The sequence below is a fragment of the Acomys minous genome, assembly GCF_964271855.1.
Source record: "Acomys minous genome assembly, chromosome: 20".
In the NCBI taxonomy this organism is placed as follows: domain Eukaryota; kingdom Metazoa; phylum Chordata; class Mammalia; order Rodentia; family Muridae; genus Acomys; species Acomys minous.
In genome coordinates this window covers 19,965,264-19,991,934 of record NC_140502.1, presented here as the reverse complement: position 1 = coordinate 19,991,934, position 26,671 = coordinate 19,965,264, and the positions used below count along the sequence as shown (strand labels likewise).

The window sequence follows — 26,671 nt, the reverse complement described above, 5'->3', positions numbered from 1 at the left end:
GCTGGCAAGGGCATTCTCCAGGACTGCAGTGTAGACCGAAGACCACCTGAGACACCCCAGCCTCGCAGACTGAGCAACTACTTGGGTTCTCGGACTTTCTGTACATAGCCTGCCATTGTTGGATTAGCTGGACCACAGCCTGTAAGGTTTTTGTTTTGTTTTGTTTTTTCGTGTTTTGGTTTTTTGAAACAGCCCTGGCTGTCCTGGACTGGCTTTGTAGACCAGGCTGGCCTCGAGCTCCCAGCGAACTGCCTGCCCCTGCCTCCTGAGTGCTGGGATTAAATGTGTGCCACCATGCCCAGCTGCCTGTAAATAATTTCAATTAATTACATATATATATTTATTCTGTACATTCTGTTGCTCTAGAGAACCCCAACTAATTCAAAATGTATCTGACACTCACCTCTGGCTCTCAAGGGCATCTACATACACTCAAGCGTACACATAAATAAATCCTTGGCCGGGCAGTGGTGGCGCACGCCTATAATCCCAGCATTCAGGGAAGCAGAGGCAGGTGGATCGTTGTGAGTTTGAGGCCAGCCTGGTCTACAAAGTGAGTACAGGACAGCTAAGGCTACACAGAGAAACCCTGTCTCAATAAACCAAAAATAAGGGGCTGGAGAGAAGGCTCAGAGGTTAAGAGCACTGCCTGTTCTTCCAAAGGTCCCGAGTTCAATTCCTAGCAACCACATGGTGGCTCCTAACCATCTATAATGTGATCCAGTCCCCTCTTCTGGCCTGCAGGTGTACATGCAAACAGAGCACTGTATACATAATAACAATAGATAAATCTTAAAACAACAACAAAAAACCACAAATAAATAAACAAATCTTTAAAAAAAAAAACAAAAACTTTTCTGGCCGGGCGTGGTGGTGCATGACTTTAATCCCAGCACTCCAGAGGCAAAGGCAGGCAGATCGCTGTGAGTTCGAGGCCAGCCTGGTCTACAAAGTGAGTCTAGGACAGCCAAGGCTACACAGAAAGACCCTGTCTCGAAAAACAAACAAATAAAAAAAGACATCTGTTTTTGTATTTTATGCGCATGGCTGTTTTCTCTGCATGGGTCCCATGGGACTACATCGGTCCGTACTCCCTGGTCTCGAGCTGCCTGCCCTGGGCGTGCTGGCGATTAAACTCAGCACCTTGTCAAGAGCAGTCAGCATTCTTAGCCGCTGAGCATCTCCCCAGCCTCTAAAATCAATAAATCTCTAAAAACAACAAACACCGTGTTTGGAACGCTTGCACTTCTAGGCCATGGTCCCAGAGCGTGCCACCGTAGCGGGCTCCGCCCACAAATCGAACCAATCACGCACGAGACCACGCCCACCGCGCGCCCCACGCCCACTTCCCAGGTCCCCGCCCTCTCGGCTGCGGAAGCACCTCCCGTGCGGCGCGGCCTCTCTCCTTCGCGTAACCTCTGACTTCCGCTTCCGGTGCGGGGTCGTGAGCGCGCGCGCGAGCCCAGCAGTGGGAGGCGGCGACCAGCCGGTGAGTGCAGGCGTCCGACCCCCCCGGCCTCCGGTCCTCCGGGCGGTGGCAGCCGGGCCTCATCCTTGCCCGAGGCGCTCCCGGGATAGCTGTGGGTGTCCGCTGGGCCCCGAGGGCGGCTCCACCTGCTTCCGTCCCGACAGGCCGCAGGCGGCGCCCCCATCACCCCTTCTCGGGCCTGAGTCCGCGCTTTGGGGTTCGGCGGGGACCCGGGTCTCTAGTCGCAGCTCCGCCCCTGCCTCACACCCACTGCTCGTTTTCCGTTTTCCCCTGCATGCCTGGCCCGCTTCAAAGCCCCCCACCCCCACCCCCCTTTTACACCTCAGCGGCCTGATGAGCATCTTCATCCTCTGTCCACGCCCTTCACCTGGTCTCTCTGCTGGGCCGTTGCCCTCCCTATACTAAGCTTCATAATGCAACTCTGCTGCGGCCCTCCCCCCCCACCTCCCCCATGCATGGCTCCTGCGGAGGCATCTTTGGGGTTCTGCCTGTGAGCCCAGCCCTGGCAGCTCAGGATCGGTTTCAGACACCCCTTTCGGTCCATGTTTTAAAAAAAAAAATTATATATATATATATATATATATATATATATATATATATATATATATACACACACACACACATTTTTTTTAAGATTTATTTATTTATTTATTTATTATGTACACAGTGCACATCAGATCTCGTTATAGATGGTTGTGAGCCACCATGTGGTTGCTGGGAATTGAACTCATGACCTCTGGAAGAGCAGTCAGTGCTCTTAACCGCTGAGCTATCTCTCCGTCCCCCCCCCCCCCCACACACACATTTTTAAACAGACAACATCTCACTGTGTAGCCTTGGCCAGCCTGGAGCTCACTCACCTCAAACCCAGACATCCACCTGCCTCTGCCTTCCCACTGCTGAGATCAGCAGCATGCACCACCACCCCAAGCCAATTTTTTTAATTTTATTAAAGTAAAGCAGAGTCTCCGTATGTAGGCTACGCTGGACAGCGTAGCCAAGGCTGGCCTTGAACTCAAGACAGTTCTCCGTCCGCCTTCCAAGGGCCACCTACCCCATAGTCTTTTCATATGGACTTTGGCATAGGGAACCTAGGATAATTCCTTTCCCAGGGGAGGGTCTCACCTGGGTCACCCGAGGGCCTTCTCGGAGGGCCTGAGCTAGAGCAATATGGCTGTTAGGGAATCCGTTTGTGCACACAGCCTCCATGTCTGCAGCGGAGCTTCTGTTCCCTGGAAGCCAAGGGGTTCCTTGGGACTTAGCATCAGGCTCAGCACCCAACCTGTTAGAGCGGACTGTTGACTCGGCCTTGTGTCCATCAGTCCGCTTGACACGTCTGGTCTGGTTGCTCCTCGTCCCTTAGGTGGAGGCCTCACCACGATGTGGCACGAGGCTCGGAAACATGAGCGGAAACTTCGAGGCATGATGGTGGACTACAAGAAGAGGGCGGAGCGGCGCCGGGAGTATTACGAAAAGATTGTGAGTGGCCAGACGTCAGCCTAGGCTGGGGGGGCGCCCGAGGGACGGCGGGCCCTGGGCTCGGAATCTTTCTCACTCTTTTTTTTTTTTTTTAATTTATTTTTAATTAATTTATTTATTTTGGTTTTTTTGAGACAGGGTTTCTCTGTGTAGCCCTGGCTGTCCTGGACTCACTTTGTAGACCAGGCTGGCTTTGAACTCACAGCGATCCACCTGCCTCTGCCTCCCGAGTGGCTGGGATTAAAGGAGTGCGCCACCTGGGTGCCGGCTTTCTCTTTCTTCTTCTTCTTCTTCCTCCTCCTCCTCCTCCTCCTCCTCCTTCTTCTTCTTTCTTTCCCCTGTGACCACTTTCTGTGGTGTTGGAGATAGGAGTTTGAGCTTTGTACAAGCTGTCGCCTGAGCTGCCCCTTACCCCATCTCCCTTAGGGACAATCTTGTTATGTAACTCGGGCTGACCTCAGACTCACAATCTTCCTGCCCGTGCCTCCCGAGCGCTGGGTTTACGTGTGTGTGTGTGTGTGTGTGTGTGTGTGTGTGTGTGTGTTTTCCTGTGCTCAGAAAATAGTCATTTTTGCAGCCTAGCGGCTGGGGAGAGCTTGAGGGCTGCTGTTTGTGTCAGCCTACTGTGTCTGGTTGCAGCCCTGGTGCAAAACTGGTGTCAAAGACTTAAGATTCTGCAGCTCTCAGAACATTCCAGAAGTAAGACTTTACCTCTGCGGCATTCCCAGTGCCCCCCTCCTCAGTGTGTGCCCAGTGCCCAGAACAGCTCAGTTGTTCTTGAGGCTGAGCTTGGCGCCCAGCAGTAAGGCTGTCAGGGTTCGTCACTGGTGTCTGATCAGTCCTCTCCATTGCTTTTGGAGAAAAACGAACAAACTGCATTCGTTGGCCAGAAATTCCTTGTGGCCTCTGCCGCCTTCTCAGTGGCTTTCTTGGGCATCTTTGTTGGCATTTTCCATATCTGCTGCAACAGATACGGCACTGGTCTGCAGCGCCTTACTAGTCTAACTTGCTTGTTTTGGGGACCCCCAACATCAAATGACAGTTGCTAACCTGACATTCCTGTAGGTATTCTATCCACTATAGTGCTGCTGCCCAACCTCTCTGTTCCCCTTGCCATCAGTCTTGTCCCCGAAATGATTCAGCAGACTAGAGAGGTCCTTCCAAAGCGGAAAACTGGCCCCGTTCTTCCCTTGCTCTGAATCTTACAGCTCCTGAGTGTCTCTGGGAGAAGGCCAGGCTTTTCACCATAGCTTTCAAGGCCCTGCATGGTTTGGATTTTATTTACGTGGTGCTGAGAATGGAAGCCAGGGAAGGGCTTCTGCCAGGGAAATATCCGACCACTGAGCCACGCCCCCAGCCCCTCACTGGGGGATTCTAGGCAGGGGCTCTACCACTGAGCCACACCCCAGCCCCTCACTGGGGGATTCTAGGCAGGGGCTCTACCACTGAGCCATACCCCTAGCCCCTCACTGGGGGATTCTAGGCAGGGGCTCTACCACTGAGCCACGCCCCCTGCCCCTCACTGGGGGATTCTAGGCAGGGGCTCTACCACTGAGCCACGCCCCCAGCCCCTCACTGGGGGATTCTAGGCAGGGGCTCTACCACTGAGCCACGCCCCCTGCCCCTCCCTGGGGGATTCTAGGCAGGGGCTCTACCACTGAGCCACGCCCCCAGCCCCTTACTGGGGGATTCTAGGCAGGGGCTCTACCACTGAGCCATGCCCCCAGCCCCTCACTGGGGGATTCTAGGCAGGGGCTCTACCACTAGCCACACCCATAAGCCCCCACTGGTCTGGAAGATCTAGGCAAGCAGTTTGCCACTGTACCGCTTGGTTTGATTTTTACCTGTCCTCTGGAATTGTGCCATTTCACTGTCTGCCTCCCTCCCTTGCTCACGTTATCCTCCTGGCTATTCCTGTGTTGCCTGTGTTGCCTTCTCCGTGCAGAATGACGCAGTGTGTGGAATTGATTTGGCTGTAGCAGAGGAGTGAAGCATGAACAACATGACAAAAGTTTGTCTGGTGTTGTTGTGGTGGTGGTGGTTGTTTTGGTTTTTCCAGACAGGGTTTCACTGTGTAGCCTTAACTGTCTGCTTTGTAGACCAGACTGGGGTCAAACTCACAAGAGATCTGCCTGCTTCTGCCTCCCTGAGTGCTGGGATTACAGGCGTGCGTGCACCACCACATTCTGCAGAAGTTTGTCTCTTAGCTCTAGAAATTTCTTGTCTTGCGGTCTGAGAGAGCTCTGGAGAAAGCTGCAGCTCCCGGGTGTGTCTTCGTTTTACGCCGCAGAGAGGAGATAAGCGAAAGTGGGCAGAGGTTCTGGTGCTCCTTGATGACGAGGGGATGTCTGGGTCCCCATGTCCTGCTGACCTCAAAGTCCCATGGGCCCACTCAGCCTCAGGGAAGCAGACACGTGTCGATCCCATTCTAGCAGGGCTTGGCCAGATGTGTGGGGTGACCACTGAAGTGGGCCAGTGGAGACGGGGCCTCCCAGTGGGGAGCACCTGGTTGCAGCTCCCTCACGTGCAATTGCCTGTTGGGTGTTCCGTGGGCTTTCCTGAGGTGACTTCCCTGTCGGTAAAGCGTGGCAAGATACCAGAGAGAATCCCTTGAAAGTCAGATGTAGTGATTTGGGGTGTATTTGGAGTTCTGTACAGAGCATGGAGGACTGAGGAATGTGCATCCCAGAAGGCCCAGCCCAGCATGGGTGATGGCTCACAGAAGCCACTTCCCTTGAGCTCCCTGCCACTGGTACAGGTAGCTCTACCAGTGTTCCCGGTCTGTGGCCCTGCTCAGCAGCCGTGTCATCGAGGCAGCAGCTTTGTGACTCGTGTCTAGTCGTAAGCTTCCGAGCCTTTTAAGTGGCCTTAGCTTTCCGGTGGAAGTGGTGTCTGAGGAGGGCGGAGATGGCTGCACAGCTGTGTGTCCTGGGTTGTGTAACTGCGGCTCAGCAGGGCTTGGTTAACTCGCCGTGCTGAGATGTGGCTCAGGGGAGTGTGCTTGCCTAGCCAGCACCATCCCTGCACATACAGAGACAAGAAAAATACACAACCCCTGTTATTGCTGGGTAGAGTGGAATTTGGATTCAGACCGGCACGGATGACACAGAGGGAGCCTGGAGGGGGTGTTGGGGCTCGCCTCCCAGTTGGCAGGGAGCCTCCTGAGCTTTTGTCCAGGGCAGTGATGAGGAACAGTCCCTCCCTGGGTGACAGGAAGAGCTTGACAGCAAGTGTCTGTGGGGCTCTTTGTGATGCGGCCCATACAAGCAACCAGTGTCTGAGCCAGGAGTGTGACCCGCATCCAGATGTGTGGCGCCTAGCTTTGAGAGATGACCGGGCCACCGCTGGGGTGGGCGAGGAACCTAGGGTGGGCTGTGGCTGCTTGAACGAGCTTGTTCCGGAGTGACTAGCCTTGCGTTCTCTGATGGCTGACCGTTCTCGGTGACTGCTTCCTTCAAGTTTTATGACTTTTCTGTCAATTGTTCCTGTTCTCATCAACTTTCTTTTTAAAAAATTTTCCCTCCTTTTCTTTTCACTTTGTTCTTTCTTTCTTTCTTTCTTTCTTTTTTTTTTTTTAATAAAGATTGAATCTTGCTAAGTTGTTCAGGCTGGCCTAGAGCTCACTGTGTAGCCCAGGCAACCCTCCAGCTCACATTCCTGCTGGGATCACGAGTGTGCGCCTCTTCTCTAGTCAGTCCAGTTGCTGGCTAAAGACATGCAATCTACAGGACATGGTGGTGCACACTTTTGGTCCTTGCTTTAAAGAGAGCCAGAAGCAGGGAAATCTCTGTGAGTTTGAGGCCAGCCTGATCTTTATAGCAAGTTTCAGGACAGCCAGGGCTACATAATAAGACTGTCTCAACGAAACAAAGAAAAAAATAAGAGTCCCCTGTTGATCCACAGATGGGAGTAAGTCTCCTGGAAGGAAGGCCCAGCTGGCCAGGCGTTCCCTGGACTCAGCGCTCCCCTGTATACAATAAGGTGGTCACTGTGGAGGGCAGGGCTGCCCCCTACAATGGACTGTGAGCCGTAGGAGGCTGGAGCTTGCACTGTGGGGACTGGGCATCTGCTTGTGTGTGCTGAGGAGTTAAGGGAGGCAGTGAGTGACCAGAGCTCCCCACACAGTCTCCTCCCCACCCGAGCCCAGGGGGAGCCTGGTAGGTAAGAGTGGCTTGTTTGCCTCGAATGCTGCGGGTGGAGCGAGGCGATGAACTTGCTCACAACAGCTAGAAGACAGCAGCTGCTGTGATGGACGAATGAATAAAGAGACTTGGGCCGGGCCTTGTCTCAGTGGTTAAAGGACTTGGTCTGCAGGCATGAGGACCAGAGTTCGGATCCCCAGAACCCACGAAATGCCGGGTGGGCCTGGCGCCTGCCTGTGGTTCAGCCTCAGAAAGGCAGAGACAGCATCCCCAGGGCAGCTGGCTAGTCAGCTCCGCCATGTCAGGCAGCGTTGATTTTGAGTGAGAGACTGGGCCTCAGTGAACAAGGTGGTGGGGGACAGCTCCCGACATGTACCTTACGCCTCCATGTTGATGTGCACCCACACGTGTGTTCACACCATGCAAACACGCACACACGTGGAAAGGAAGATGTGACTGTGTATGCACACTGGACGGCTGTTTACCCTCACACCCGGTGTGGAACACAGACGCAAAGACAAGAAACAGCGCCACACTCTGGAGCCAGGGTTCCAGGACACAGTGAGTCACATGGTGACACCCTGTCCGCAAGGGGAAAACGAAAACCAAGAAGACAGTGTGCTGTGACGGAGCTTGTAGCTTGATTCTGCGTGCCGGGAGATGTAGTCAAACACTTGTGTGGAGTGCTGGCGGGGAGGGGGGGGTCTTTAGCGGGCAGCGTCTGCGCTTTGCAAGCTGAGGCCACTGTAGAGATGGCAGCATAGCTCACAGAGAGGTGGTGTTAGTTGGTGCTTGTACGCTGCACTTACGCCCTTCAGGGCTGGGCTGGGGCGCTGGTCCACAGGAGAGCACTGCCTACTATGGGTGTTTAATCCCCAACACAGCCAAAAAGTTAAAGTGAAAATAGTTGAGCATAGCTTCTCTGTTAGGTACTTTTTTTTTTTTAACCACAGTAACAATTATCCTAAAGTGAGCAAAAATGAGCAAAGGCTAGAAAAGAGATGAGGCCATCTGGGTCAGACTAGTTCTGCGTGGTGCTGGTGTGATTCCAGATGTGAGCCTGTGGCTTTGCCTCAGTTTCCTCATGTGGGAATGGGTTCTTCCAGGGTTGCAGAGTTTGAGTGGGGGCAGCGCTTAGCTCAGAGCCCCCGGGCATGCCTGAGGACACTGACTTGGGCTCTGTGCCTGGCATTTGTGGGACGCAGATCCCTGCAGGAGCTCTTACACGCTTGCTGCACTCCATGCTGCACCTGGTGTCCCTAGAGTATTGGCCTCAGGCTTGCTGGAGGCTGTGTGGCCTGAGGAATGCAGGAGGCAGGCAAGTGATGGGCAGGCCAAGGGTTTGCTCCCACAGTCACCAGCGGTACCTTGTCATCTTGGACAGACCTTCTGCAGCCCAGTGTCCAGCAGTCAGATGAGCAGGGTGCCAGCTGTGGGTCCACCCTCTGCTGGGATGGGAAGGGTGTGAGCACCGCAGTCTCCTGTGTGAGCACAGGAGGCTGTGGCTTCTCCTAAGAGCTCAGTCTTCTTCTCTTCTCCTGCCTGATTTACAGGCCCTGAGAGCCTGTCTGGGGACCCAGGCCCTGGGGACAGACACCACAGTGAGCGAAACAGATCCCCATCCAGGAAGGACATGCTGCTTCATGTTCTTGTGGGAGGCTGGTGGGGAAGCAGCCAGCTGAGCTAGAATAGCGGTGCTGGTCGCGGCCCTGAAGAAAACACGTGGGCCCGTGTAAGGTGTGCACATGGCTTGCTCGGGGACGCTCCAGGAGGAGCTGTGAAGTAAGAGCGCACAGCCTTGCTCAGAGGGGACCACAGCATGGAGGCCTGAGCCCTGGGAGTGATAGCACAGAGGCCCGTAAGCCTGCAGCAGCAGGGGAGCAGAGGGAAGTCATGCTGAGAGCAGAGTAGCCATGTGTCCCAGGGAAGAGAGCAGGACCCAGCCAGGAGATGCTCGGAGACTACAGAATTGTGGTGCGCCACCACGCCCGGCCTTTTGATTATTTTAAAAGTTTTTTGTGTCAAAGCTGGCCAGTGATGTCTCATGCCTTTAACCCCATACTCAAGAGGCAGAAGCAGATGGATCTCTTGAGTTTGAGGCCAGCCTGGTCTACAGAGTAAGTTATAGGACAGCCAGGACTACATAGAGAAACCCTGCCTCTCAAAAAAACAAACCATGGGCTGGGTGTGGTGGCGCACACCTTTAATCCCAGCACTCAGGAGGCAGAGGCAGGCGGATTGCTGTGAGTTCCAGGCCAGCCTGGTCTACAAAGGGAGTCTAAGACAGCCAAGGCTACACAGAGAAACCCTGTCTCAAAACGCCACCCCCCCAAAAAAAAAGCACGTGCCACCACCGCCTGGCTTCATATGACTTTTCTGACCCAGGATTTCTCCCTGACTCTGGCCAGCAAATGGCCAGGATCCACCTGTCTCTGCTTGCCCAGTGATGGGATTACAGACGTGTACTAATGTGCTTGGCTTCTTACATGGGTGCTCTCTGTTAACAGTGTTATTGAGCTGTGACTGCCGCACTACATCATTCAGCCATTAAAAGTTAGGATTCATTGCTGCACTGCGGCTTAGTGGTAAAGTGCTTGCCTAGCATGCTCAAGGCCCTGGGTTCAGTCCCCAACACTGCACAAATAGTGCTGTCAGTCAGTGCCTCTCAGTAAGTCTCCACCGTCACCACACGCCCATGGGAGGTTTTCATTAACATAGACAGCAAGTGCATACTCATGAGCCCTCCCTCCGTCCCCATCGTCCCTTACCCTCAGCTCTGGGAGCTACTCAGAGACTCCGTCTGCCTGTTGTGTCCGTGTTGCGTGAGTGGCGTTACTTGATGCAGCGTTTTGCGAGGACGTCTTTCATCTAGGGTTACGTGTTCAAGGCTCGTGCACATTGTAGTAGACAGCATGTTGTTCCACTTCATGCAAGTAGTCCATTGAGTGGTTGGCATGTTTCAGTTCCTGTGAGATGTACTAGCGTGAACATAAGCATGTGTAAGGTCTGTTTCCAGCTGGGCGTGGTGGCGCTTGCCTTTAATCCTAGCACTCCAGAGGCAGAGGCAGGTGGATCTCTGATTTCCAGGCCAGCCTGGTCTACAAAGTGAGTCTAGGACAGCCAAGGCTACACAGAGAAACTCTGTCTCTAAAAACAAAACAAAACAAAACAAATAAACAAAAAGGGTCTGTTCCTAGAAATGGAATTGCTGGGTCATACGATACGTCTTTCTCAAGCTTTTTATTTGCTGTGGGGTTTTTTCAGTGCTGCTGGTGGGGCTGGGGCCTCCTGCGTGACAGGCAGCAGCACTGTCCTATGGTTACAGCCTCAGCCTGGGTTACCCTGTGTAGGACTGAGTCTCTTGATGCCTTGCCTGCACCTGTTGTCCGTTCTGCCATCCTGCTGCATTTAGAGTGGGACCTTTCCTGCCCCGTGTTCTCCAGGGCCTGGGATGCGCCGCTGCTCTTACTTGTGATCTTGCTGCCCCAGGGGGATGGCTGTGGGAGCTACTTTTTAACTATTTTATTTGGGGTTCCTTAAGCCTCTACCTCCCTCCCAGCACCCCAACCCAAGGTAGGAGAGAAAGAAGGTTAGAAGGCGCTAGGGGCGTAGACCGCTTTAGACCTAGTTCTGCCTGTGTAGGGTTATCAGGGTCTTTGGGAAAATACCAGTCTCAGTAGTCAGGATGCCCCGCTATCCTGCAGAACCAGCAGCTGCCTTTCTCTGTCCCTCTCAGTAAAGCTTCTCCCCCTCTCTGAGCTTTGGCATTTGTTTGGTTTTTCTTTTTTCTTTCTTTCTTTTTTGTGAGACATGGTTTCTCTGTGTGTAGCGTTGGCTGTCCTGGAACTCCCTTTGTAGACCAAGCTGGCCTTGAACTCGCAGAGATCTGCCTGCCTCTGCCTCTGCCTCCCAAGTGCTGGGATTAAAGGCCACCAGGCTAAGGTATTCATACTCTCCCAGAATCCTCAGACTTAAACTAACAGCATCTGGCAAAGACCATGTCCCACACAAGGCATTACCAGCTGTGGACAAACTAAAGCAGCCTAATATCCCACACTTGGGATTAAAGCAAAAACATGGTTTTTGTTTTTATTTCAAGACAGGGTTTCTCTGTGTAGCCTTGGCTGTTCTGGACTCACTTTGTAGCCTAGGCTGGCCTTGAACTCACAGCCTTTGCCTCCTGCGTGCAACACCCACCCCAGCCCACCCCTGGCTCAAAACCATGTTTGCATAACAGAGTTGATAAAGAAATCAAAACTTGCCTTGTAGATGGCCAGCGATGGTAGTGAAGAGTTAGAGGTAATACTTTAGACAGAGTATGTCTGGAGCTTTGGCAGGTCTATAGTTTGTAATCCTCCTGCCTTAGTGCCCTAGGATCAGGGACAGATAGGCCTGGCTGGCAGGGTGCCTCAGCTAGAACAGAGTTCAGCCCTCCTGGCCCAGCCCTGGAGTACCATTCCTCAGCCCTGAGGGCAGTGAAGCTGCTGGTGCTGTGTGTGTCAGCTCCCTGTGAAGTGTGGCCCAGGGATGTGACCTAGAGGTCAGCGGACCACCAGGCCTACTTGCAGAGGCGTGGTGGGCCTTGCCTTGGCTCCTTGGTGACCTCTGACCTGTCCATCCCTGCAGAAAAAAGACCCCGCCCAGTTCCTGCAGGTGCATGGCCGTGCCTGCAAGGTTCACCTGGATTCTGCCGTTGCCCTGGCCGCTGAGAGCCCTGTGAACATGTAAGACTGTTGGGGGACAGTGTAGTGTCAGAGGGGACTTGGGGGTACTCTAGAGTCTGCAGTAGAGGCTCCGGTAAGGACAGATTTGTACTGTCAGGCCTGGAAGCCCAGGCATGGGCAACTGGCTGTCAGAGAGGTTATGCGGAGGGCCACGGTCCGGGAGGACGTCGGGCTCACTGACGCTCACAGACAGGTGGCAGCGGGCAGATGCCAGAGAGGCCTGTTTCAGGGTGACGTGGCTCCTTTTGTGGCCTTAGCCTGGCTTGAGTTCCTTGCTATTTGCCTGGCTCTGAGAAGTGCTGTCCTAGCTTGTGTGCTGGCAGATGGACGACTTGTTGGGCCCCGGACTCCAGGTGTAGTTTAGGGGTGCAGCATAGGTGCCTGAGTGCTGGAGGTGAGAGTGAGGCGACAGTGGGTGTCAGAGGGGCTTGAGATGGTGGGGACGGGGTGCTTGGATTCTCTGAGACCTCCCTGTCTGCCTGTCCCCCATCTCAGGATGCCCTGGCAGGGGGACACTAACAACATGATTGACCGCTTTGATGTTCGAGCACATTTAGACCACATCCCCGACTACACCCCCCCACTGCTCACCACCATGTAAGTGCCCTCCACCTTGCCGCTCCCGCCTAGCCTGATGGGTTTTCTAATGGCTGGGCCTCGCCTCACCTTCCTTTTAACCCTTCTCCCTCCCCAAGCTCCCCAGAGCAGGAGTCAGACGAGCGGAAATGTAACTACGAGCGGTACCGCGGCCTGGTGCAGAACGACTTCGCCGGCAGTGAGTGGCGGGGCGGGGTGGGGCGTGGGGCGGGGCGGGGCGGGGCGGGGCGTGGGAGCTTGAGGCCGGACCATCTAGGCCAGGCTCACCAGGCAGGCACTTGTTGCTGGTCGCCCTTGGTTTCGTCCCAGTCTGTGTACCCTCCCCCCTTCCGGGCCTTCATCCAGGAAACTGAGCTAGAGTCTTGGCGGTCTTGCCCAGGCCACCTCCCACCCCTTCCCTCTGCTTGATGGCTCAAGGTCACAGGAAGAAGCTCTTCCTTGTGAGCGGAGCCTGACAGTTGAGCTCCCTGGACATGCCAAGTCTGGCCTTCACTGTTCCCTTTAGTGAATAAGAGGCCAGGGTCCTGGAGGCTTCCCCAGGAGGGCAGATCTTCTCGGGCAGGCTTGCTTCCCTGCCAGGTATTCAGGACACACTTGCATGTGGCTGGGGCCCCGTGGCTCAGTGGTTTGGAGTACCTGCCCTGAAAGCCCGACAACTTGAGTTTGCTCACGAGAACCCACTCCTGAGTTGTCCCCTGACCTGCACACACATGCACGTGATAGGCATGCACAGACAGGCTGGTTCTGTCTCTAACATCGCACACAAAACAAACAAAACCTGACGGGCGTGGTGGCGCACGCCTTTAATCCCAGCACTAGGGGAGGCAGAGACAGGTGGATCGCTGTGAGTTCGAGGCCAGCCTGGTCTACAAAGCGAGTCCAGGACAGCCAAGGCTACACAGAAAAACCCTGTCTCAAAAAACAAAAAACAAAAGCCTACGTGTGACCCCGCACGGCTTTTACAGGAGAGAGCACTTAGTAATTTCCCTTTGCCCTTGTGTGTTTTGTGAGCTGGGGATGATCCAGGGCCACACACAGGGGCTGGGGAAGCGCTCTGCTACTCAGCTGCACCATTAGAACTTGGGTTATTTTTCTATTTTCATGTTGGAGACGTGGTCTTACTCTATAGCCCAGGCTGGCCTGAAACTCAGATCCCCTGCCCCACCCTCCCCAGTGTTGTGTCTGTAGGCAAGGACCGTCATGCCCAGCTCTACTCCTCATCTTACAGACAGGACTCAGAGGTGTCTGTGGAAGTGAGGCCTTCCCTGTGGCCTTGCCTGCCTCTGCCCGAGCATGGAACGCTCCCTGGTGGGAGTCCTAGCCAGGCCATCCCCGCACAAACCCCTCTCCTGGCAGGCCCCACCTTCCTCCCTGTGAAGTGTCAGGTGGGTGCAGGGGTCCGCATCAGTGTAGGCATAGTGTCTGCGAGCCCTGCCTCCAGCTGACACAGGCGGCCCTGCACTTGAGCTCGCTCGTCCCAGACTCCTGTGACTCTAAGATGCTTTGATGTGTTCCAGATCAGAGGTTGCCATTACATTCTAGGCGCTAGTGAAGCCGTAGAGTCAAGCAGCTTATCGTTGTCACCATGGTGCTGTCAGCCAGGCCTTATGATTCCTCAGAGCTGGAGCCTCAGAGCTTCCCTTAGGCCTCCTCTCACGGCTACAAGCGCTCTGTCCTGTGCTCTCTTCTGGGCTGGGGGCCTCCACACAATCACACGAGCAGTTTAAGAAGAAACCTAGGTGGCGTAGGCGATGGCTCACCAAGCTTTCTGCTGGGCCAGGGTGAGGTGCTCGTCCCTGAAATAGGGTGCACAGAGGCCCTGGGGTACAAGCACTGAAGACAGGACGGGGGGCTGTGGGAGAGGGCAGCAGTCAGGTGTCTGTCACAGCCAGGGAAGGGCCGTGCTGTGTCCTAGCGCATACACCTGATGCCGCAGACAGAAAAGCAGAAGCACACGGGCTGAGGCGGGGGGATTGCAAGTTCACGGCTTGCCTGGGCAACCTGAACAACTCTGTAAGACCCTGCCTCAAAAAGAGGGCTGGGCTGGGGTTCTGGGGGAGAGCATGTGTGGCATGCACGAGGCTTTAATAATCTTCAGTGTCCTCCCCACCTGCACCTTTTAAAAAGAAAGGAGAGCTACGCCATGCCTGTAGCAGGAAGGGGAAGGACTCACCGGAGCCCCAAGTGGGCTGAAGGGAGACCAGGGCCGGCTCAGTCCCCTGGGAAGCCCCTGCAGTGTGTGCTGGGGTGTAGCAGAGCATCAGCATCACATACCCCATGAATATAAACCAACCCACAGGACTGCGTGGCACGGCAGCCAGCGAGGCCCAGATGATACCCAACACTTAGGGTTCTGGAGGCCAGAGAGGCCCAGTGTCAGCAGCAGTGGCCCCTAATCCCAAGGACCCTCTGTCGGGATCCCATTGTACAGAGGAGGGAACTGAGGGACGGGTCAGCAGTTAGCTTCACTGAAGCGAGATCACAGGGCGAGTGGATCATCTGGCTGATGTGTATTGTAGTCACTTGGGTCCTAGACAGAAGAGTGATTTGAAATGGGTGACCCTGCCCTGGCTGCCCCCCTCCCATCCCCTCCTGCATCTTTGTGCCCACTCCTCCTGCATGTGCCTGGCCCTGCTGACCTGTGGCCTCTCATTGCCAGTCTCGGAGGAACAGTGCTTGTATCAGATCTACATTGATGAACTGTATGGAGGCCTGCAGAGACCCAGCGAGGATGAGAAGAAGAAGTGAGTCGGCTGGCCTGATGGGGTGCGGACTGGCCCCTCCCTCTCCATATGAGTGGAGAGGAGGAGGCAGCAGGGGTGGACAGGCTCTGCCCAACCTTGTCACTCCCACCATACAGAGTGGGAGGTGTGAGGCCTGTGGGGAAGCCGCCTGAGCGTGAGGCCTGTGGGGAGGCCGCCTGAGTGTGAGGCCTGTGGGGAAGCCGCCTGAGTGTGAGGCCTGTGGGGAGGCCGCCTGAGCGTGAGGCCTGTGGGGAAGCCGCCTGAGTGTGAGGCCTGTGGGGAAGCCGCCTGAGTGTGAGGCCTGTGGGGAAGCCGCCTGAGTGTGAGGCCTGTGGGGAGGCCGCCTGAGTGTGAGGCCTGTGGGGAAGCCGCCTGAGCGTGAGGCCTGTGGGGAAGCCGCCTGAGTGTGAGGCCTGTGGGGAAGCCGCCTGAGTGTGAGGCCTGTGGGGAAGCCGCCTGAGCGTGAGGCCTGTGGGGAAGCCGCCTGAGTGTGAGGCCTGTGGGGAAGCCGCCTGAGTGTGAGGCCTGTGGGGAAGCCGCCTGAGCGTGAGGCCTGTGGGGAAGCCGCCTGAGCGTGAGGCCTGTGGGGAAGCCGCCTGAGCGTGAGGCCTGTGGGGAAGCCGCCTGAGTGTGAGGCCTGTGGGGAAGCCGCCTGAGTGTGAGGCCTGTGGGGAGGGCCGAGGGAAGGCAGGTCCTTGCAGTCAGCCTTAAGTCAGGAGCTTCGAGGAACGTGGGTAATGCGGTGTCATGCACTTGTCCTGGTGTCTGCTTGCAGTGAGCTTGCAGCCCACAGACACTGATGTCGCTCTGCCCAGCACTGGCAGCCTGGCTGGACGCTGTAGTCCTAAGAGCCCTGCTTAGATCTGGGACCACCCACTTAACTAGCTTTGGCGGCAGGGTAAGGGTGCTGGGAGGAGGCAGGGTATATGCTGACGGCAACAGCAGCCGCTCAGTGTGGCCCCTGAAAGCAGAGCTGGGCACATTCTGCCCAAGATGACTCTGGGATCTGCGTCATGGGACTTCCGGCCTGGCGGGCAGGCTGTCTCCTCTCATGAGCTGGAGATGAACGAGGGAGACTTGCTGGAGGGGGGGGCCTTGTGCGGGCACAGGAGTGGAAAGGAGCAGGCCGTAGGCAGGCAGGCTAGAGCGGAGCAGCTTAGGTGGGCACATGTTGCTGAGGACTCAGGGCCCACTGTGGTACCCCCTGGCTCATGGCTCTGTCCCAGGCTGGCGGAGAAGAAGGCTTCCATCGGCTACACCTATGAAGACAGCACCGTGGCCGAGGTAGAGAAGGTAGCCGAGAAGCCGGAGGAGGAGGAGTCACCAGCAGAGGAGGAGAGCAACTCGGATGAAGATGAGGTCATCCCCGACATCGGTGGGGTCCCCTCTCTGCCCTCCCCACCTGCAGTCCCTGGGCATCGGTTCCGTGTCTCGTCCCTCGCCCTCTGTGGGGTACCCATGCTTACAAGGCCTTCCCTGTGCCTCAGTTCCAGGGCCTCAGCCTCCTGCAGCTTCCCCGTCCCTGTCCCCTCCCCGCTCAGTTCTGGGCACTGTTTCTACACAACTCTGCCACCTAGGAGCAGCTCCTCCTCTCCTGCCTGGGGCCTGCCTTCCTTTGCTCTGGGAAACCAATCCTGCCCTCTCCTAGAGCTGCCCCTCACCCTCCAGCCTCTGCCAGTCATCCCCCGTGTGCGCCACTCTCCGTCTATACGCTGCTCCGATGCCCACACCACCTCCGTCTCCTTCCACTTCTCTTCCCTGCGCTCCGACCGTAGACTCATCACCCACCCTGCCAGTCCCTGCTGTGCAGTGTGCTGAGCTGGCCAAGCCCCAGCTTAGGCCTCGGAGCTGAGTTAGCACAGCTTCGTCCTCCCTGAAAGTGCTCCACCTGGCAGACCTGCCCTGACTTGGGGTGCTCCCCACCTCTGTCTTCTCCTGGGGCTTGGGTCCCTGACAGCTTTTCTCTTGGTGTAGACGTGGAGGTGGACGTGGATGAGCTGAATCAGGAACAGGTGGCCGATCTCAATAAGCAGGCCACCACCTACGGCATGGCCGATGGGGACTTTGTCAGGTGAGATTGCTGGCTGACACACCAGACTCTGGCCTTGCCCTGTCTTGTGTGTCACACCCCTGATTACAAAGGCTGGCCTTCTCAGCCTGTGAGCTATGAATTTGTGGCCCAGAGCTGGATGCCACTAGCTCCTTGCAGACAGCGCCCTCTAGTGCTCAGCTTTGTGCATTGGTTCCTTCATGTAATCATGCTGAGCGCCTGTACATCAGTGGCGCCAGCTGACCAGAAACTGGTTTTGTGCAAAACTAGGGATCAGAACCAGGTCCCTGCCCAAGTCTGAACCCAGAACAGCCCAGCACGGTGGCTCTTCCCAGCGCTGCACCCCTTTCGTACAGTTCTCAGCCTGTGGTGGCCTCCAGCCATAAAATTATCTCTGCTGCTACTTCATAACTGTAATTTTGCTACTGCTGTGAATTGTAATGTAAATATTTTTGGAGATAGAGGTTTGCCAAAGGGGTTATGACCTCTGCTGTGGTGCTTCCATCCTTTGGGATTCAAGGTGTGTGCTGCCACCTTTCACCATCCGCTGAAAGAAATTATTTTAAAGAGAATCCTATTTTAAACATTTTATGTGTATACTATATGTGTGCACCCACATTCACACTGGTGCATTGCCCGTGCATGTGCAGAGCCCAGAGGAGGACATCAGGGTTACTGTTCTGTCCCCTTGTTCCCCTGAGACGCCTCCAGATGGGCTGTGTCACTGAACCTGGCGCTAGGCTGGTTCCCAGCACTCAAGAAGGCAGAGGCAGGGGGATCCCTGTGAGTTCAAGGCCAGCTTGGTCTACAAAGTGAGTCCAGGACAGCCAAGGCTACACAGAGAGACCCTGTCTTGAAAAACCAAAAAAAAAAAAAAAAAAAAAAAAGAATCATGGAGCAGCAGCATCAGGTCCCTGCTGTCTTTGCTGCCTTTACCAGGGCTTAGCTCACTCTGACCTGTGCCCTTCACACTGATTCTCACTTCCTCTGCAGGATGCTACGGAAAGACAAGGAGGAGGCAGAGGCCATCAAACATGCCAAGGCCCTGGAAGAGGAGAAAGCCATGTACTCGGTGAGGTCTGGGTCAGGTGCAGGGGGCAAAGGTGTGTCTCGGGGGGCATACCCCTCACCATCTGGGCCCTCCCCATCTAGGGCCGTCGATCCCGGCGACAGCGAAGAGAATTCCGGGAAAAACGGTTAAGGGGCCGGAAGATCAGCCCTCCCAGGTAGGATTTCTCCCCTGGGTAGCCACGAGCTCAGGAGTGGAGCCTGGCCTTGGCTTCAGCGAAGACTTGTTCTAATGATGGACTTGGAACAACAGTTACTAGAGCCTTGGAGGCTTGCAGACGCTTTCCTCTGCCACCCGTGCCGTCACCCTGCTGGACGGCGTACTCTTGGATGGGGAGTGGCTAGCAGGCTGCTAGAGATGGCGGGAGGAATTGTGGCCAGAGGGGCCCTAGGCACAGTCCGCTTGTGCTGCTCAGTGTCCAGATAAATGACTCCTTTCTCCCAGATAGTTTCCTCCTCTGCAAAGCGGGCACCTCACCTACAAGGAGTGGGGCCCAGGCCACCTCCCACATGGCAGTCTTGAGAGAGGGTGAGAGAGGGTTGGGCAGAGCAGTAGCTGCAGTCTCTGACGAAGGAGAGGGATTGAGCGTGGCTCTAAGGGTTAAATCGCTCAGGGCTGAGTAGCCCTGCTCCTCATGGTCATTGCTTTTAGTTTAGTGGCTCTGTCAGTGTATTAACCAAAACTGCTAGGTGCAGGTCACATGGCTGAGCTGGGGTCTCGGCACCTTCACTAATGAACAGTGTGACCCTGGGCAAGTCACTCGCCCTCTCTGGGCCTGCACCTCCCCATGAAGAGTGAACAAGCGGATTTGAGACGAGTCACTAGGTTAGGTGCACCGATGTTTTCACACCAGCATCGCTCTGGTTGTGGTTGCGCAAAGCCTCATGCTGTGATGGGGAGACAGATGTGGGGTCCACACCATGAGATGGGGTGCACAGTCTGCAGCACTGGGAGCTGGGCGGGGTAGGCCCAAGTTCACAGCAGCCCAGTCTCAGCTCCCTGTTCCTCCTGTTGTCTCCATAGCTATGCCCGCCGTGACAGCCCCACCTATGACCCCTATAAGCGGTAAGTGTCAGTGCCTAGTGGCTGACCTGTTGGGTCACTTCTGTCGCATATGGCATCCTGAGGTCTGTGGGTGGGGGTTGGATCGACATCAGTTTGGTTTTTCCATTTTTAAAAATTCAGAATCTCCTTGTATTCTTCTAATGTTAATGTGTAGGCTTGTGATGCAGTCAAATATGGCATAAAGGGGACATGGAGACTGTGTGCCTCTAACACACGACTCCAGTTAGTGAGAAACGCCAGGCAGTGGCAGGGGCCCCAGGGTGTGGCCCACGGGTGTTGGGTGGTAGAGGGACATCCAGTCTACCTTCCCTCCCTCTGGCAGGTCTCTTGGCCAAGAGGTGAGGCCCAGTGGGCCAGGGGCCTTTTGTTTGGCTGCTCTGCTCAAAAGGGAGTTCCACTAGGCCTAGCATTTTATGGGATGGAATTAAACCACACATAATAGCTGAGGACTTAGTCTTCAGGTTAAACAGGAAGACCTCAGTATTTTCAGTGCCTTTGCTGCTGTTCTAGGCTGGCACTCCAGGCCTCTTGCATAGGCAAGGCCTTCTCGGGGCTACACCCGCCCTTCACTCTCGCTGGCATTTGTTTATTTGTTGAGACAGGGACTTTTTTATGTAACCCTGACTGTCCTGGAGCTTTATATACACCAGGCTGGTGTCAAACTCAGGGATCTTCAGGCCTCAACCTTCCCGGTGCTAAGACTGCCCTACCCCCACCCCGGCCCATTTTCTTTTTTGAAAAAATTACACTTATCGCCAAAACACTAAGAATGTCACATTTATATAGTTCCTGATTGTGTCATGGTTCTTCTTGCTGTAGGTAGTTTATTGTATATATGTGTAATAATACAAATATATATATATGTAAAAAATAAAAAAATATTTAAGTAAAAGAAAAAGAAAGGGCTGGGCATGGTGGCACACACCTGTAATCCTAGCACTCGGAGGCAGAGGCAGGCGGATCACTGTGAGTTCGAGGCCAGCCTGGTCTACAAAGTGAGTCCAGGACAGCCAGGGCTACACAGAGAGACCCTGTCTAGAAAAATCTTTAAAAAAAAAAAAAAAAAAAAAAAAAGGAAAGAAAGAAAAATTACATTTATTTGTACGGGTATAGATTATGGGATTGATCTGAGGTTGTCAGGCTTGGGGACAAGGGCCTTTACCCACTAAGTCACCACACCAGCTGCAGACTTATTAATTTTTGAGACAAGGTCTCTCTCTATGTAGCTCTGGCTGGTCTTAACCTCGCTATAGATGTATACCAACTGGCCTTGAACTCACAAAGCCCGCTAGGGCGCTCGCTCCTTGGTGCATCTGGGCCTCTTGAGGGCAGCTTCCCTTTTCCCTCTAGGTCACCTTCGGAATCCAGCTCCGAGTCCCGCTCCCGCTCCCGCTCCCCGAGCCCAGGCCGTGAGGAGAAGATCACTTTCATCACCAGCTTCGGCGGTAGTGACGAGGAGGCAGCTGCTGCCGCCGCGGCGGCCGCTGCATCGGGGGCCACCCCGGGGAAGCCCCCCGCGCCTCCCCAGCCCGGCGGCCCCACTCCAGGCCGTAATGCCAGTGCCCGGTCGGTAGCGCGCCGCCCTAGCCGAACCTTGGGAGGAGGGACGGGCCCGCCAGGGGTGGCGCTGACGGGCTCTGTGCTCCCGCAGCCGCCGCTCCTCCTCGTCCTCCGCCTCCAGGACCTCCAGCTCCCGCTCCAGTTCGCGCTCCAGCTCGCGTTCTCGCCGTGGCTATTACCGCTCTGGTCGCCACGCGCGCTCCCGCTCGCGCTCCTGGTCCCGCTCGCGCTCCCGCTCCCGGCGCTACTCGCGCTCCCGCAGCCGCGGGCGGCGGCACTCAGACGGCGGTTCCCGCGACGGACACCGCTACTCGCGCTCGCCAGCCCGGCGCGGCGGGTACGCGCCCCGCCGCAGGAGCAGGTCTGTGCTCCGGCCAGCGGCTCTTCTCTTGGGAAGCAGGACGGGCAAGTGCCCTAAGTGTGGTGCGGGGCTTCGGCCTGGACTTCCCAGTGTGCTGGACCTGGGACCCTTGTGGACGGGGCCTTTGTAGAAGAGGCCCGTTCCCAGGCAACAGAGGAGGCTCCGCCGTGGCTTTTTTAGGCTTGGTGGGGGAAAGTGCAGAGTAGCACAGGGCCAGGCTTGGTGACCCAGCTGGGTTTCTTCCTCTGTAGAACAGACACAGCCTAAGTGTTCAGAGTAGAGCATGGCCCTGTCACTACCAGTCTCTTGGTGTCTGCCTGTGGGAGCTGGAGCAACAACAGGCCAGGAGTCCTGCTGAGGGTCGTCAGCCATCGCTTGCTCCCTCACCTTCCTATTGCTCTGAGAGTGCATGTTTCCTGGTAGCTCGGTACTGTGTACTGGGTACACACTTGGTACTGATGACAAGTAGTAGTCAGTTCAGGGAGATCCATTAGGGCCTTAGAGACTGCCTTCTGGGTCTTCCCGGTAGCACAGCCACAGGGGAAAGGCTGGGGAGGGAAATGGGCCTATCACAGATTGAGTGCCCCCCTGAGGGTGACCGAAGCCCTGGGTCGGTGCTGCCGACTGTGGAGTTGGGAGCACCGCAGGTATGGAGCTAAGGGAGAAAAGTGTGCCCAGCATACTCGTGGTTTGGGGTGCTGGCTCGGTTCTAGCATGTGTCCAGGGAGCAGCTGGGGCCTAAGGAGGGAAGTGTGGGAGGAATGCTTAACCCCGGCAAGGAGGCTGTTGGGGTAACTTCCTTGAGGTCCCCAGAGCCTCACAGCCCTTCTCTTCCTCTGCTATGCCTAGGAGCCGCTCCCGTTCAGGTGACCGCTATAAGCGGGGAGCCCGGGGCCCCAGGCACCACAGTAGCAGCCGTAGCCGCAGCAGCTGGTCCCTGAGCCCTTCCCGAAGCCGCAGCCTGACCCGTAGTGGAAGCCGAAGCCAGAGCCGGAGCAGAAGCCGCAGCCGCAGCCACAGCCAGAGCCACAGTCACTCACCATCGCCCCCAAGGGAGAAGCTGACCAGGCCGGCAGCGTCCCCTGCTGTGGGCGAGAAGCTGAAAAAGTGAGTAGGGACCTGGCTGGAGCTTTGAAGGGAGTGTCACACTGCCCTGGCTGCCATGGAGGGGATGCTATGTGGCTCAGTGCCATCAAGGCTTTGGCCCAGTAGGCCATTGCAGAGGGGTGTGGTGGTCCTGCCTAGGCCCTGAGGGGGCTGGAGCTCCTGAGGCCTTTGGTAAGAAAGAGTAGCATTGACATTTCCTCCCACCCAGGGCCGAACCTGCCGCTGGTAAAGAGACAGGAGCTGCCAAAGTCAGTAAGAATTTGGAACTCGCCCGTCTAATTCCCGTCAGCAGCAGTGTCCAGAGCTGGGCCCGGTGGGCCTGCAGGGGGCCCGGGGGGAGGGGAGAGCCAGCCCAGGGACCGGGGAAGGGCTACCCAGGCACACTTACGTCCCATCCCTGCCGCCCACGGGGCTCCAGGTGGCCCCCAAGTCCCATGGTCTTGGCTGAGGTGGGCTGGGCGAGCTCTGGGCACCCACGCCTGTCCCGTCCCTTCTCCCGCAGCCCAAGCTGACCCCACAGGAGAGGCTGAAGCTGCGGATGCAGAAGGCTCTGAACCGCCAGTGTAAGTCCTGCCCAGCCAGTGCTGGGGGGGTGTAGAGCGGGGTGATCTCGGAGCCGGCCTGAGGGCCAGGGCGACATGGGGCCTGTGAGGACAGCCCTCAGCCTCACACCCTTCCCCCACAGTCAAGGCGGACAAGAAGGCCGCTCAGGAGAAGATGATACAGCAGGAGCATGAGCGCCAGGTCAGGCCAGGCCAGGGGGCGGGGCACTCAGGTGGGATGGGGCGGGGCACTCAGGTGGGATGGGGCGGGGCCGGGCCAGGGGGCGGGGCCGGGCCAGGGGGCAGGGCGCTCAGGTGGGATGGGGCGGGGCCGGGCCAGGGGGCGGGGCACTCAGGTGGGATGGGGCGGGGCCGGGCCAGGGGGCAGGGCGCTCAGGTGGGGTGGGGTGGGGCCAGGCCAGGGGGCGGGGCGCTCAGGTGGGATGGGGCCGGGGCCACCCCTCACAGCTGTTTCTGCTGCAGGAGCGAGAGGATGAACTTCGAGCCATGGCCCGAAAGATCCGAATGAAGTAAGGCCCCGACCTGTGGTAGACCCAGACTCTTGCTGCTGGAGCCCTCTGCCTTTGCTGTCCTCTTGTTCTGGCAGCCTCTTCCCCAGATCCCCTAGGCCCCTCATCTTCTGATGTCATGTCTGAACAGTATCCCCAAACTCCCTGGCCTCCTCATGCCTGGCAACTGATTAGGACAGCCAGGGCTGTTGCACAGAGAAACACTGTCTCAAAAACCCAAAAACAACAACAACAACAGAGTGGTGAAGTGACCCCGGCCTGTGGTGTGGTGGGTCTCTTAGGGCCATGGGCCTTTCCTTTTTCTCTTTATTTTCTTCTGCTGTATGTTGGGCAGTGTCAGAGCCCTGGGCCTAGATGGCAGGCTTGGGGCTTAGTTCAGCTGTCTTAAGCCTCTGAGGAAGTGGCTCTGGGGTGGGGACTTTCCATCTTGGAGCACTGGGAATGCGCAGCCCCTCGCTGCTGCCGCACTAGGCAGCTGGGATGAGAGCCTGGAGACCCCAGGCTGCCCAGGGCCCAGGGCAGAACCTGGGCTGCTGCACTACAAATTGGTAATAGGGGAGGCACCAGGGATGGGCCTTTACCCATCGCTTCTTTCTGCTTTGTGCCCTAGTGGGGGCAGCAAACACTCTGCTCTCTCTGAGCTTGGGTGTCTTCCTCTGTGCAGCAGTGGTGGGAATGGCCGCCATCTGTAGGTATGGTAAGCCGTGCCAACCGGCTGGCCTGTGGCACCCCTGCTGCCCAGTGCCCACGCTGGCTGCTCCTGCTTTGTCGTTTTTGTTTTTGTTTTTCAAGATTTATTTATTATGTATACAGTGCACATTAGATCACGTTATGGATGGTTGTGAGCCACCATGAGGTTGCTGGGGATTGAACTCAGGGCCTCTGGAGGAGCAGGCAGTGCTCTTATCCGCTGAGCCATCTCTCCAGCCCCTGCTTTGTCATTTTTAAAAATATATATGTATATATATGTATGTTCTTTTCTTTTTTTCTTGTTTTTTGGTTTTTCGAGACAGAGTTTCTCTTTTGTAACCTTGGCCCTCATGGACTTGCTGTGTAGACCAGGATGGCCTTGAACTCACAGTGATCCACCTGCCTGCCTCTCTGAGTGCTGGGATTAAAGGTGTGCGCAGCCACACCTGGCCCAGACTATGTTTGAATTCCTACAAGCCTCCTGCTTCATTCCCAAGTACTGGGATTACAGGCATGGACCGCCATGCCTGTCTTAGTATTCAAGGGCGAGGGAAGGAGGGCAGAGGGAGAGAGGAAGGCAGCCAGTGCACGTGTGTGTGCGTGTGCGTGTGCGTGTGTGTGTGTGTGTGTGTGTCTGAGGACAACTTGCAGGTAGCAGGCCTCCCCTCCTAGCATAGGGCCTGGGGATGGGACTTGGGTCGTCCTGGCATGGCACTGTGTGTGGCACAGTTGTTGAGCTTCAGATGCTGGTGTCACCTGGGTGTTTCCTGCCTGTAATCCCAGCACACAGGAGGACATGAGTTCAAGGCCAATCCCAGCCACACTAACAACCCTCTCCAAGACAGATCCCAAGAAGAGGCCCTGGGGGCTTGGCTCATGTTCACTGGTCATATTTGCTTCTGGTGCCGACTGGCACCTCACCTCACCTGCTGTCGCCCCATTCCTGCCTGAGCCTCAGTTTGCTCTGCTGTTGGCTGGATAGGATTGTTGTCCCAGCCCTGGCTGTGGGGAGACCCTCTTAGCATGCTAGGCCCGGCCTGGTTCAGGTAGAGGTGTTAACAGCCCGCAGGTGCTCACCTCTCCCTGTTGGTTGCCTCCCCTCTCCCCCTGCAGGGAGCGAGAGCGACGGGAGAAGGAGAGGGAAGAGTGGGAACGCCAGTACAGCCGCCAGAGCCGCTCCCCCTCCCCGCGCTACAGTGAGTCCCCCCCGCCCTTCCTGCAGTGCACTCAGCAGAGCCAGGCTGCCCGGGACCATTAGAACGGAGCTGGGTTGAGCTTAACCTCCCAGGACGCCAGAGGTGGGGGCCAGCCAGGCTTCTGTGGAGTCTGAGGCAGGAGGATCACTTGGCTTGGTGTTTGGGTGGAGCCTAGATTGATTACACAGGGAAACTCCATTGTACTATTTTTAAAAGGCCTAGACAAGCTGGTCATGGGGCGCACGCCTTCAGTCCCAGCCCTCAAGAGGCAGAGGCAGGTGGGTCTCTGTGAGTTCGAGGCCAGCCTGGTCTACAGAGTGAGTCGAGGACAGCCAGGGCTACACAGAGAAACCGTGTGTGGGAGTGGGGTGGGGTGGGGCGGGGGGCAATTCCTAGACAGCCAGGTGTTGTGGTGCATGTCCTGAGGAGGCAGAGCTGGGGGGATCTCTGAGTTCAAGGCCATCCTGGTGTACATAGACAGTTTGAGTCTAGCCATGGCTACATAGTAAGACCTTGGTCTCTGTAAAACAAAGTAAATCTCTTGAGGCGGAGAGGAGACCGGATGGTCTCTTCCCTGCTAAGCACATGGGGAGGGGCTTGATCCTGGCACAGTGGCTAGGGAGAACCAGGGGCTCCAAGATGGCCCAGCAGGGGCTGCCATCGCCCTCCTTGTCTTTTCAGGTCGAGAGTACAGTTCTTCCCGAAGGTGAGGCTGCTGGCCAAGCCACCAAGGGTGCCCCTCAACCCTCCTGGAAGTCCCCCGTGTTTTTCTCCCCCCACCCCCCAGCCCTGTACCCCTTCATTTGGTGGGGCCTGACTTGTTCCCTAGGGAAGATGTTCCTCCCTCTGCAGCCCGGTCTCCAGGCGTGTTGATGCCTGTGTGCATGGGAGGGGGCTCCCCGCATCCACCCTCACAGCCTTCCCTTCTCTGCAGGCGCTCGAGGTCCAGGTCCCGCAGCCCCCATTACAGGCACTAGGCAGAGGACTGTGGGGGCTGCTGCTGCTGCTGCTGGGTTTCTGTAGTGAAATAAAAGCTAACATTATTTAATGCCCTTCACCGCCTGGTGTCCTGATTGATGTAAGATGATGTAAGACTTCCAGGTTAGGTGCTGCTGAGGACCGCTGCAGGTGCTGTAGCCTGCAGGGTGTGGTGCAGCGCCCAGACAGTGGCGTGTGTGGACAGGGCCAGTGGATGACGGGCTAGGACTGGACTGTGCCCAGGGGCCTCCAGTGACAGGTCCAGGCCTCTTCCTGCCCGTGCCTGGCCCCTGGCCTCACCCACACCAAGAACCGGGAGCACGGCTTTCTGTGCCAGTCCTCCAGTGC

At 56.4% G+C, this 26,671-nt stretch overlaps 1 protein-coding gene and 1 long non-coding RNA gene across 8 annotated transcripts in view; one reads left to right on the top strand and one right to left on the bottom strand.

Annotated features, from left to right (window-relative positions):
• LOC311591622 overlaps window positions 1-26,671 on the bottom strand; it is a 306,130-nt gene that overhangs the window by 214,100 nt on the left and 65,359 nt on the right. The gene's annotated exons all lie outside the window — the stretch shown is intronic.
• On the top strand, window positions 1,341-26,402 carry CLASRP (CLK4 associating serine/arginine rich protein). 7 transcript variants are annotated; one of them, XM_084771382.1, is made up of 21 exons: window positions 1,342-1,489; window positions 2,853-2,968; window positions 11,737-11,834; window positions 12,330-12,431; window positions 12,530-12,609; window positions 15,091-15,175; window positions 16,402-16,550; window positions 17,150-17,246; window positions 18,219-18,297; window positions 18,378-18,451; window positions 19,318-19,359; window positions 20,710-20,925; window positions 21,011-21,256; window positions 22,130-22,387; window positions 22,596-22,635; window positions 22,890-22,950; window positions 23,073-23,131; window positions 23,413-23,461; window positions 25,241-25,345; window positions 26,027-26,051; window positions 26,280-26,402. In XM_084771382.1, exons 2-21 carry the CDS (start codon window positions 2,870-2,872, stop codon window positions 26,320-26,322), a joined length of 2,007 nt encoding a protein of 668 aa, XP_084627508.1. In that variant the 5' UTR covers window positions 1,342-1,489; window positions 2,853-2,869; the 3' UTR covers window positions 26,323-26,402. The 7 variants fall into 7 exon arrangements, 4 of the variants coding, with proteins under 4 accessions (XP_084627509.1, XP_084627508.1, XP_084627507.1 ...); XM_084771381.1 differs by having other exon boundaries at window positions 21,011-21,280; window positions 23,413-23,459; window positions 25,263-25,345; XM_084771380.1 differs by having other exon boundaries at window positions 21,011-21,280.